Genomic DNA, 13,204 nt, shown 5'->3' on the forward strand with positions numbered 1-13,204 from the left:
TACCCTTATACATATAATAATCATAAAAAAGAAAAAACAAATCTATTGTAAACTGTTTTTGTATATACAAAAAAAGAAAATACAAGAAAACAACGTTCATCATATTTCATAAAAATGTGCAGAAAAAAAAAAAAATCAATTCGAAACGAAGGTTCCGCGACTTGAACTTCGGTACGAGCATTAATTAAAATATCTTTATAATGTATTCACATTTTTAACGGAAAATATCAGAAAAAAAAGGAAAGATGCTGCAGACGAGGCTGACCGACTAGCAGATATCCTGTACTCCTGTGCTGCCAGCCTTTCCTTGAGCCTGAAAATATTGGAATATTAATTCGTATATAAGTTTTGTTCCTCTTATCCGATTGTTATAAAATACTCAGTTTACAAAATTGTTATTATAATGTGTGTAGATACCAGAAATCGTAGCTACTTCCCTTAAGAATCCCTAGTTTTGGAAGAGTGAGAGCAAAAAGTTAAATATTCATGAATAGATATTGTATATATAAATATTAATGGTTATATTCGTTTGGTGTATGTCTTATCAGGAGCTAAATACCAAATTTGTAATCTTTGGCTCTATTATATATTATCGATTGTTATCGATATATCTCAAGTTTGGGAAAATGGGAGATGCTGTCGAAAAATACATAAGATATGAGTGGGAGCAGCTTTCAAAAGGTGGAATATTTGTGTTCTGTTTATAAAACCCAATTTTGTTATATCTAGCTCTTACAATCTTTGGGATATGCTAAAAAAATCGGGCAGGGAAATCGATATTTATCGATCATTAACAAAGTAGGCGGTTATCAATATCATTTATTTACGAGAATTCATATATACATAAATATTCAAGATTATATGCCATTGGTCGGGCACGGAAATCGATATTTATCGATTATTGATAAAAGGGGCCGGTTATCGAAAATTTTTGTTTATTAGTTTATAATACAAATATATATATAGATAAGTCTGACTCCTAAAGTATTTGAAATCTTTGTCGCAAATAATTCGGATTGCTTGTTAAATATATTGCCCAACTTCAGTATACCCTCTAAAAAAGCACTCGGGTCGGGTACAGCAAACAGTTGATCAAAATGTCGCCGCAGCTGGGCAAAAGGATTCGCTCTCACGCACCCAAATGACTGGCGCACAGCCTTAAGATTCTGTTGCGGCGAGAGGCGGGGCACGAAGCGCGCTCACAGAGAGAGGCAGAGGCAGAGAGGGAGAGACAGAGAGAGAGAGGGAGAGGGAGAGGGAGAGGGAGAGTGTGTGTGTCTCAGACAGAGAAAAACTTACCCTCATTGGTCTCGAGTGGAAACTGGCAGCGCCCAATGCCTTCGGTTTTTGTCAGCATCTGCGGCTGAGTCTTCGGGTTCGCATACCAAATCCTCTCCAGGCTCCTCTTCTTCTTCTTGTTGTTGCTTCTCGTTTTTTTTTAACCCTTTCTGGCTGCTGCTGCGTGATTTTATGTACGTGCTTTTTTTTTGTTCTTCTTTCGTGCAGCAGCTCTCTTCGAAAGTATCTCAAAGATGTTTCCCTTGAGCTGGAAGAAGAAGAAGAGGAAGCAGCAGCGGCAGCAAACGAAAGCAGCGACGCGTCGGTCGCAAAAGGGTTTCCGAGTCGAGTCGAAGAACAGAAGTTCGTCTGGCCTCGAGCTGAGCGGATCGAAATCGCAATCGAAATCGAAATCAAAGCGCGCTAAAAACACGAGAGAAACGAGATACGATCCTCGATTTTGAAGTGTAGTGTAGTAGTTGCCCGAGTTCTTCTTCTTCTTCTTCTTTTCGTAGTGCATCCTTTTGCCTTAGTTTTACACCATTTTTGCATGCATTTTGTTTTGGTTCTTTGTGCTTGTTTGGTCGTCGTCCTCCTCGCGTCTCCTTTAGCCACACAACAATGGAGCCCAATTCTCCAAGCACAGCTGCTGCGGCAACAACAACAACAACAATTATCACAACAGCAACAACAACAGCAGCAGCGGCAGCGGCAGCGGCTGCCTCCCCAGCGCCGGGGGCGACTGCCTCGAGCACAGCTCCCTCTCCAGCTGGCAAGAGTCAACAGAATGTTGTCACAGGAAGCGGAAGCCTCGCTGCTGCCACCTCCAGCTGCTCCTCAGCCGGCAGCCTGGTCCAGTCCCTGCCCCAGTTGCTCACCACAAGCGGCAGCATCGAGCTGCTCAAGCAGGACGATGTCAACAATCTGTCCCTGGCCAGCGGCCTCTCGGAGGGCCAGCGATCGCTCTCCGGCGCCCCGTCGGCCTCCTCCAGTCCCATACTCAGTCCGCAGGGCAAGATCTTTGGACGCAATGCGAATGGCACACGTAAGTAGAACTTTCGCTTAATACTCGTAGGAATCATATAATCAGATATGATATTTTAGAATATATCATATAAAAGGTGATATTTAAGAATATATATATTATTAATGTGAATATTATTGTTATTATTACTATATAATTATTAAAAGTATGTTATATTTTTTAAATATCAATATTTAATATTCTGCTAAGACTTACAATGGGATACGATTCCAGATCCTCGTTGTTCTGTTGCCCAAATTATTGAAAATATTAGAAAAATCGTTCTCAACATAATCATTTTTTTCTGATCAAATATAATTATCAGAAATTTTCCTAGCACCTTTGAGAAATGTTTGCAAATTAATGATATAATATAATATAGTTGGCATTTTTTATATTATATTTTTTCCTTATTCTAAAAAGCTTTTTATTCAGATAAAATTTTTTTAATATTTCAATGATTCCTTTCTCATCCTCAAAAGATGAAATTTGAAAAAAATTGGACAGCCTATTTTAGGAAAAAAAAAAGATTTTTTGCTTTTAAAGTTAATTATTTAAATCATTTGAGCCACCAAAGAAGTCATCTTCGACCTCTTAGCGTATATGTATTATTTTTGAATACGACAATTTGGGAATATATGAGAAACTAATATGTTAGTTTTAAAGCTAACTTGTTGAAAATTTACGCAGATCTATATTTTCGTTACAGTTAGTACATAAATGGGAGTAGAATCAATTTTAGGTGTTATAAAGATCCCAACATTTGATCTAAGCCATTTTGAAACATTGCTTTGTAACACAAAATCATCTAACTCCCATCAGTTGTGAGCTTCAATATGACCCTTTCGAGGCAAATTTCATTAAAATCACACTACTCTATCATACAAATGGAATAGAGAAAGAGTTGACGAAAACTTTGAAGTCTAGAAATATAACAAATATCTAAAAGAATATCGAAAGGCTACTTTGGATAATTTTCTGGCCTTAAACATTCTTTGATACAAATAAAACAAAAATTTTACTTTAAAAAAATGTCTATTAAAAATGAGATCATTTTTGAATGAAAACTATATTCATAGCGGAAAAAGTTGGCTTAAAAAAATTGAAAAAAAAAAATTAGACTATGTTTAAATGGGAATCAATTTATTTACCACATGTTTATAATAACTTAGGTATTATGTTCCTTGGGTCTATTTCAGTTTTAAGGTCTTTAAAGATTGTCTGCTTAACTTAGAACTCTTAAACAATTCAAGAACTTTAAGTTTTCCCAAACTCAAATTCTGATCAATTGCCTTAAGTTCATAAATTTCTGCATATCTTAAAGTTTTCTCGTTTTTCTCTTTAAATTCAAATTGAAATTCATGCTGCATATCAAATTCGCCATTCAGTTGGTTTTTGTATTCGGATTTCCCGCGCTTTTTGAAGCTTTCCAGCTTTTGCTTTTTGTTGTTGTCATTGTTATTGTTGTTTTTTTGGTAACGGAAACCCGGGGCTGGCCTAACGGACCGTTGTTTTGTTTAGTTCCGGTTTTGCACTTCCTTGGTGCACGGCAAGGAAATCACCCCGAGAGGAGCCGCGTCTTAGGGCGTCTATTTTGGCATAGGCATAGGCGCATTGTCTGCCGAGCACCAGGTAGCCAATATCCGCAATGGACGCGCTGTCATCCAATCCGAACGCGCGCTGATCTTCAGGTAAATAACAGCCGTTAGTTTACCCCTCAAGTTGATAGGTCCGCCGCGTCTTAGGGGTAGCTCGAGAGAGAGAGAGACTCACCCCCAGGCCAAAGTCAAGGGTAGAAATTCACACAGAGTCAACGCTGTCTCTCAATTCCCGCCGAGAGGTTATGTTGTGCTATGATTTCTGGGCAAGATTCTGGGCTTCATCAGCGGCCATTGGCACGTACGCAGGCTGCAAGTTATTGCCACCGAAGGAATTTTGAACGACAAGAATTTGCGAACGTTCGAAAAAAGTCGCATTTAATTTATCGTTTTATATGAGAAATAGTTTTCGGTTACTTGGCCAAAAGCAGTTGGCAGGCCCCGGCGTCTGCGAATCAATGCTGCTTTTTTTTCTGTCTTTTTGCCCATAATCGAAGCGATCGCAAACGATTGACGTCCCTCACACACACGCACACACGCACACACACGCACACACACCCAGGCTGCGTCCAGTTGCTGGTCGAGATTCGCGGCCTGGCCCGGGCCGGGCCCGGGCTGGCCAGGCGGCTTGGTATGTGGCGTCGAATGTCATTATTGCTTTCAAGTGCCAACTAAAAAGCAACTGCAGTTAATTTTTTGTCCATCTTTGCCATTTGCCAACGCATAAAAACAACATATTTAGCAAATGACAACAACAGCAACAACAAGCACGTCGAGCTGGCAGCAAAACATAAGCAGCAGCAACATTAACAGACTTGCCACAACAACAAGCAGCAAATAAGACTACTCTAGTCCGGCTGTAAATGCTAGCAGATACCCTGTATACACACCCTCTCTCCACCTCAGAGCCTGCAACATTCATTTGTAAATAACTTTGAGGTTTACTGTGCGACCCATATGAAACTTTCAGTTCTTTAACAAGATATGCTAATGTGCTTATATTCAAAATTTCAAAGCTTTAGCTCTTCAATATCCTTAGTTCTGCGGGATGGCAGAGTATCAGCATTCAAAATTCATTTGTAGATAACTTCAAAATTTACTGCACGACCCTTATAAAACTTTCAGTTCTTCAAGAAGACATTACAATCTGTGCATACCCCAAAAATCAAAGCTATAACTCTTCAATAACCTCAGTTCTGTGGGATGGGACAGCTATCCACAAAGGAAACTATGCCTGATCTGTGTATGCTTTATAATGGTCTATATGTCAAATTTGTAAACTCTAGCTCAGATAAACGCAAAGTTATGCTCAAGAAACCTTTGCGGTAAATCGATATTTATCGATTTTCGGGTTGTGGTTAAATCGATATATATCGATTTTGTGAATACGCTCCAATTTATCGATTAGTTTTAAATAAACAAGATAAACATTCCAAATTCATAAGAACTTCTACGATCTGTTACTTAAGTTTACCCATCGACAGTATACCCAATATTATTCATTTTCAATAAGTACAGGGTATAACTAGCGACAGCAAAAAGCGACCCGCAAATTAAATAAATATATAAAAAAGAAAACCAACAAGCCTCGAGCCGCTGCAGGCGAACGGAGTGACAATCAGCGCGATCCAAGAGCAAGCAGCCAGACAGAAATCGTAGCCCCCAACCCAACCCTAACCATGGACACATGGACACAGGGACACATGGACACAGGGACACAGGGACACTTGGACACTTGGGCATATGGGCAGTTCCAGTTCCAGTTTGCCTGCGGCGGGCTGCTCCTCCATCGCCTTCTCCTGCTCGCTCCCCCTCGCATTATTTGTGTATTGAAATCACGTCTCATTTATTTATTGCTGCAAATACCTTACCCCTCACGTCTCCCTTCCCCTCCCCCTCCCCCTGCAATCCCAGTTACAATCCAGACTCCCGCTTCTGTGTTACGCAAAAAAAAAAAATTCTGCGTCTGCGTTAAATACTCCTCATTGGCCAGAGACCAAGGCAGGGGCTGGGCATAGAAGGAGAAGATGAAGAAGCGTCGCCTACTTAACCCCAAAGGCATCCCACTATCAATAGAAATGGGCGGGGCTGGGCTATAGAATGAAATGGGTTGGGATAAAAGTAAAGAGAAGAGAATTGAGAATTATTACAAAATGTGTAAAACTTATTTTAGATATAGCTATACGTTCCTTGTGCATGATCCTAACTTATTTCAAATGATTTAAGTCGAATCTTCTGTATTTCACATTAACTATAAAAAATTTCATATTTATTAAAGACTTTATTATTGATAATTATATGTTGAGTTTTTACTCTTTTCAAGTTCTTTTGGTCTTTTGAAGGAGAATAAATATTTGATTAAATACTTAATCTTTAAATCGAATAGGTTTCAGAGTTCACAAGATTTTTTAGATTCAACTTTTTAAATCTAATAGTTTTCTAGATTTTAATAAGTCAAGAGTTATTTTTCAAATCTAAAGGGTTTCAAAATTTTTTTATGATATTCCGAGACTTTATTCTTTAATATATATATTTAATTTCAAGAGTCAACTTTCAAATCTAAAATATTTCAAAATCTTTTAAATTCTAAGACCCAAAATCCTTTTTATATAATATTTATATATCAGAAAAAGATAATATTCAATTCCTTAAACTAATAAATATGATCTCAAGCTCACCTTTTCAAGCTCATCTCAATTCCTTCCCATAACTATCTATATATATAGAATAAAATAGCAAGCCATCCTCTTCGATTTCTTATCTATTGCCCAATAAAAATGAACAGCCTCGTATTTGGGCTTGTGTTTAGAGAAAGATTTGACATCTGAAGAACTTTGCACTCATTCTGTGGCTTCGCATGGGCTTCTTTATGGGCTTAGTTGAGATTCCTTTGCGGAAATTTGCTGCCTCACTAGTTTGTCAACGTGTCATAAATTGTGACAGGCATGCAATCATGGGTTAATGATTGGCAACGCATCAAGTGACAACAGCAACTACACCATGCTACACCATGCTACACCATGCTACATGGTGCTTCAACAACTTGTACTCAGCCCCAACCTTATCCGCCTTCTGCTCTTGTTGTTGTTTGTCTTGTTGCTGGACGCGCTTGTAGCTCGTCAGAGTCTGCGTATGTGTACAACAAAAAATAAATAAAGGCAAGAGAGAGCGATAGTCGTGGCCGTAAGATACCCTGTAGTTCGCAACTTTCATACTTATAGATTCACAAAAGTACATAGGCCGCAAGCAGCGCCATCTGGCGGGGGAAAGTTGCTGAGCTTGAAAGATATATTCTTCAATAACTTTTGTTTTTAATGTCAGATCGTTATGAAATTTTCAGAGCTTTGAGCTGGCACTCAAATCAAGATAATAGCTCTTCAATTGAAGACCCCAAATATCAAATATGTTTGATCTGTCTGTGATTCAACAAAATCTGCATAATAAATTAAATGAAATTCAATTGTTAATTTAAAATTAAAAATCTTCTTGACATACAAAATAAACATATTATAAGTATTTATCGATAATTGAAAAATTGCTGGAGTTATCGATAAAATGATTAATTGATATACGCAAATTGTATAAAATAGATCCTAGATCGATGCTCATTCTATTGTATATAGTCATAATCTTGACAAAAATATACTTATTATAATATATATTAAATATTATTAATTAATCGCATCTGCTTCACAAGACCAACCCATATTCAATAAGTACAGGGTATACAAAGAAAAAAAGTCGGCCCCAATGCGATCGATTGTGTGTGCTTTTTGTTGTTGTTGTTGTTGTTGTTATTTTTGCCTGGTTTTGTTATAATTTAGTTGGCCAGCTCGTTTTTCTATTAATTAAAGTTGGTAGCGCACACCGGCAATGGGAACTGGTAACTGGAGACGAGACCGAAGGCTCGACTAAAATATTCTCACATAATTATTTACGATTTGACATAATCATCAGCGTCGCTCATTGGCGGCCTTTTAAGTTCTGGCCATAAATTCTGTCCAAGAAGAGGAAGAGGACGAGGAAGAGGCCAAGGCACAGATGCCAGATGATAGGCGCTCTATTGTACATACGAATAATTTACACGAAAAACATTTACATTTTGTAGCTGAAAAGCGAGCAAAAGTGAGGAAAAAAAACTCGAATAAATGAATAGAAAAGATTAAGATGATCCTTGGGATCCTTTTTGCTGGGCTTCGCGCATGCGTGACGCATTTCTAACGAGTTTGCGCCGAACCCAAGGATCCCCTTGCCTATATAAGGACGAAAGCGAAAGGGTTGCACACACACACACACATACTTACACACACACATACATACACTCGCATTTGCTTATGCAGATGAGCTCGTCCCAACTTCTTGCCTCGTCCTTTTTGTGCGCTTTTTCGGGTTTCATTTTTTTTTTATTTTTCGTTTTTTTTGATTGGGTTTCGTTTCGTTTTTTTTTTGCTTTATGCTGAAGAGCAAAAGGGTTTACGGTCCAGACGTCCGTCGAGTTTTTTTTATACCAAAAAAAAAAAGCGAATTTAATTAAATTTTTTTCTTATGGACTGAGAACATTATGAGAACGCAGCCGCGCAGGAGCTCTATAAATATCTGTTCTTATGGCCTTGCGGAGGGTTTTTGATAATTTAATCGCGAATGGTGTAACGCATAGAAGAAGACACCGCTGACCCCATTAGGTATATACATATATGATTGATTGATTGATCTGACAGATAAACATGTTTTTTAGGCATAAAAGTATCTTGGTTTTGAGGCTGCGCTGATTAAACTTTGCATAGATTTGGCATTTTATTACAGGTGAAGGTCAACCAAATCGGATCAGTCTTTCATATAGAAACGATGAGTCAAAAATTGAATTGATATTTCTATGATATCTGGCACAAGCCCTAATTATTCAATACATATATCAAATTATAAAAATGAAATGCCAAAAGCCTAATTATATGTATATCATATAGCTGCCATAGGAACAATCGATCTATCATATAGGAACAATCAGTCGAAAACTTAGTTGATGTATCTATGATTTTTTGAACAAGTTCTCTATGATCCTCACTATATATCATATAGTATCTGCCATAGGAACAATCGGTCGAGAAATGAGTTGTTTTTATTTATTTTGTTTTATTTATTTATTTATTAAAGGTTGTCAAAAACGAGTTTTTCCTTATGATTCAATACATCACATTATGAAAAAATGTTTTTATGATATCTTGAGCCAACCCTATCCTATATATATCTATCCTATATCCTATATATATCTATAGCTACTTATATATCATAAGCTCTCATAGTTCTCTCGGTCTTGGTAGTTCTTAAGATATATTTCATTATGATCTTTCATTATGATCTTTCATTATGATCTTTCATTATGATCTTTCATTATGATCTGTTGCAATCTATAAATATCTATTTATAGCTAAAGTCAAGGATCAGTTGGTCGATAAATTAGTTTCAGCATGGAAAATTCTTTTAGGTTTTTTGAGCTATCTTCAAGAAGTCCAGCAAATTCGAGGCTTAATAAATCTGCGGGCATCCATTAAATTTTGTATATTATTTGATATTATATTATATTATTTGATCCGTCAAACATCGATTTTCCGTGTATTCACTTCTATTTCTTTTAGTTGCTTTCTATAGTATTTTATTTCAATTTTTCCTCAAATTTGTAATTCCCCTCTGCTCCTTGCAGTGATCACCACATCCCGGCCGAGCAACGAGGCGGAGGTGCAGCTGTATCGGGTGCTGCAACGCGCCAGTCTGCTGGCCTATTACGATACGCTGCTGGAGATGGGCGGCGATGATGTGCAGCAGCTGTACGATGCCGGCGAGGAGGAGTTCCTCGAGATAATGGCGCTGGTGGGCATGGCCTCCAAGCCGCTGCACGTGCGCCGCCTGCAGAAGGCGCTGCACGAATGGGCCAACAATCCCGGCCTGTTCCAAGGTCCCATGTTGCCGCAGCTAGGTGAGAAGGGAGCCCAGCCCGTAGGCGCATAGCTTGACTTAATGTTAATTAAATGTTCCTATGTCTCTCTAGGTCTGTGTGAGACGCCCACCAAGCTGCCCGCCCTGGTCTTTAATCCGGACGCAACGCCCGCTCTGCCACGCAATAAATTTGCTTCCTTTCAGCCCGCAACGGTGCCGTTGGCGACGGCCTCATCGCCGGCGACGGCGCCGGCGCCGGCAACCACGCATCTGCTCGCACAGATTAGCGCGCCAGTGCTGTGCCCGACGCTGCCCGCCGTCCAGCTGCAGAGTCCAACGCCCGCGCAACTGGTGCTGCCCGCCAGCACGCTGGCCAGCAATTCCGGCTGTGTGGCAGGCGTTGCCTCTGCGGTTGTTGCCGCCAGCACTGCCCACCAGGTGTCCTCGAGCTCGCCGCAGCTGACACCGGTGCTGACCGAGCTGCAGGTGCAGCGGATAGCCATGTGTGCGGCCAAGATTGCCCGGCAGCTGCCGCAGCGCGAGCCGCGGGCACAGACCTCCAAAAAGCGCACGACACGCGAACTGGAGCAGGTGATTGCGATGGGTGAGCACGATCCGCGACGCATGGATGAGATACGTAAGTACTCGGCGATCTATGGCCGTTTCGATTGCAAGCGACGTCCGGAGAAGCCGCTCACCCTGCACGAGGTCTGTGTCAATGAGGCGGCCGCCCAGCTCTGTCGCAATCCGCAAACGATTTGGCTGCTCACACGCCGGGACGAGCTCTTTCCTTTAGCCCGCCAGATTGTCAAGGATGCGGGCTTTGGCCATTCGGCGAGCATCGCTCGCTACGGCGGCCTGCTCACCCAGCTGCCCGCCCAGGGCAATCTGCAGCGTGGTGCTCCGATCGATGTGGACTGTGAGTCCAGCGATTCGGCTGCAGCGCTGCCGACGAAGCGGCTGCGTCTCTCCTCCACGGAGGCGGCACAGTTGCCCATGGAACTGAATCGGGTAAGGAAGACCGAATCCGTTGAGCCCTAATGCCATCTGGTTGGCCTGGTGGAGTGCTTCTGCCTCAGCTTCAGCTTCAGCTTCAGCTTCCAAAAAAAAAATAACCCCAACATTTTTGCAGCTTTTTTTGTAGCCCGATCGATCGGGCTCAACAAACTAACTAACGTCTGGTCTAGAGGTTCTTTTTAGAATATCTTGATCCCGATCCGTCTTGTAGCTAACTCTGCATTTAATATTTATAGTTTAATCTCTGTGGTTTTTTGAAGTATTGTAGTTTATTTTAGCTGTAAACGAATCCTAGTCTTCTCTATCATTTAAGCACGTATTGTGGGTAGAGCTATTGGAACTCTATGAAGTATGCGCGCAACGACGGGTAATTTCTTTCAGTAAAGCTTGTGATTGATCATGTCTGTTCGTCTGTCTGTCTGCTGTCAGGTAAAAGTGGAGTCTTTATAAAGTTTTGAATAGTTTCGAATTTTGGCTGATTTATATAATAGAACCCATCTGAGTTCTATATCGTATAATGTCATCAGAATTTCTGTATGAAATATATTTGGAGTTCTTCAAAATGTTTTCACGAAACACTTCAAAGTCAAGTTTTCCAAATCTTAGCTTATCGAACTATATATATATATCATATAGTTGCGATAGTTCCCATCGGTAGAAAAATGAGTTTTTGTATGCATAACCCTTCCGTTCCTTAAAATATCGTAACTCAGCAAAAATTAGCTTCAATTATTTCTTCATTTATCTGGAAAATCGTATGCCATATATCTCTAAGGATATTTAATCTTCGGTTTGCCGAATTTATATATAAATTATATTTTGTTAGTATATTTGTTGTTGTTGCACTTTATTGGATTAGTATGTTAACTCAAGTATTTATTAGTTAAATTGTTGTTATTTCTATACAATTTCATCTATACTAAGCTCTAAACTTCTTCAGCTTTCTTTAGCTCTTCTCTCTTTAAACGTAACCTTCTGCTTATCCTAGTTCTAGTTATTTAGTGGGTAGTCCCTTTGTTATATTTATTTCTGCAATATGTGGTGTACCTTTTCGTTGAGCCAATAAATAAATTTCTCTGCTTTCTGAAAAACCCAACGAACATCGTGTATTCCTTTGCTTGCTTAACTTGCTTTTTTTTGGCCGAGCTCAGCTTTTTATTATCCTGTGCTGTCGGAGATTTTAATAAACAATCTTATTGCACAACCAACCAAAAAGGAAGCTGTTGAGGATTCGCGCTACAATCTCTTTGCCATGTACCAAAAGTTCGCCAAGCCGCCGTTCGATTTGACGGAAATCGCCAAGTTCTCGTAAGTAGAAGCTAAAGATAGTACATTTTTTGATAGTACATATATCTTATGATTATATTCAATTTGTACAGCTTGGGCAAAACGGCAGACTTTGAGGACAACGATTCGCGCTTCTCCTTCAGCAACTCGAGCAACTCCCCGCCCATGCCAGTGAGTATGTGTTGGAGCGCATCCCGTGCTGGCCATCCGGCTAGAGAATATTCCCAGTAATCCTCTCTCTCTCTCTCTACATTTTCACAGGGCAATGGTCTGGAAAGTGAACGCTCGCCGGTCTCATCGCTGGACGCCTGCCCTGCCAAACAGTGTGGCTCTGGCGAGCTGAGCTTGGGACCTGAAACTGTCGATCTAACAGCTGCCGGCGTACAGGTCATATCCGCAGCGGGTGATAACATAATTGCCGTGGCAAATCCGGCCCTGGCACTCAGTCCCACCTTGAACGAGGTGCTCAAGCGTAATGCTGCCTCACCGGAAGCCTAGACCAGCAACTGCAAGAATCTATCTAATTATCAAATGTCTAGTGCCAGTTGTAGAACATAAGAATTTCAGTGCAATTTAATTAAATACAATTTGTTAGACTTAAGTCGGATATTAAATCAATAATTAGCCTGTAAATCCTGTGATCTAAACTATTCTGTAATAAACAAGAGTGCCCCAGGCGAGAGTATACGACTAGTAGACACTCTGCACAAGCTCCACACAAACATACGCTCGTAATTATCTCTATTTCTAATATATTATATCTCGGCTCTATACCACGTAACATTTATTCTTCAATAACTTCTATGTTTTTTTCACACCTTTTTGATGATTTTTATTGAATATCTCGGGTAAATACTGTCAGATTTTGAAATGTTATACCTTTTTGAATTCGTAGGGATCCCTACTATCAATCTGCATTCAAACATTTTAAAAATCGATGGGTTAAAAAAAGTAGTTGACCAAAAAGCGATTCGTTTGTAAAATCAACCTTTTTTGATGATTTTTTGGAATATCTCGGCCAAATAATGTCCGATTTGGGAATTTTATACCATTTTGGACTCGTAAGGAT

General features: G+C 39.9%; 1 protein-coding gene across 1 annotated transcript; it reads left to right on the plus strand.

Moving 5' to 3' along the window:
* Nucleotides 1-6,861: 6,861 nt before the first annotated feature.
* Nucleotides 6,862-12,768, plus strand: nab (NGFI-A-binding protein homolog). Its single transcript, XM_064685555.1, has 6 exons — nucleotides 6,862-6,930; nucleotides 9,547-9,871; nucleotides 9,944-10,842; nucleotides 12,065-12,156; nucleotides 12,228-12,306; nucleotides 12,397-12,768. Exons 1-6 carry the CDS (start codon nucleotides 6,862-6,864, stop codon nucleotides 12,631-12,633), a joined length of 1,701 nt encoding a protein of 566 aa, XP_064541625.1. The 3' UTR covers nucleotides 12,634-12,768.
* The last annotated feature ends 436 nt before the right edge of the window (nucleotides 12,769-13,204 follow it).

The sequence above is a fragment of the Drosophila montana genome, unplaced genomic scaffold (genome assembly GCF_035044405.1).
Source record: "Drosophila montana isolate Dmon_TW-CO22-7 unplaced genomic scaffold, ASM3504440v1 contig_3083_1, whole genome shotgun sequence".
Lineage (NCBI taxonomy): Eukaryota > Metazoa > Arthropoda > Insecta > Diptera > Drosophilidae > Drosophila > Drosophila montana.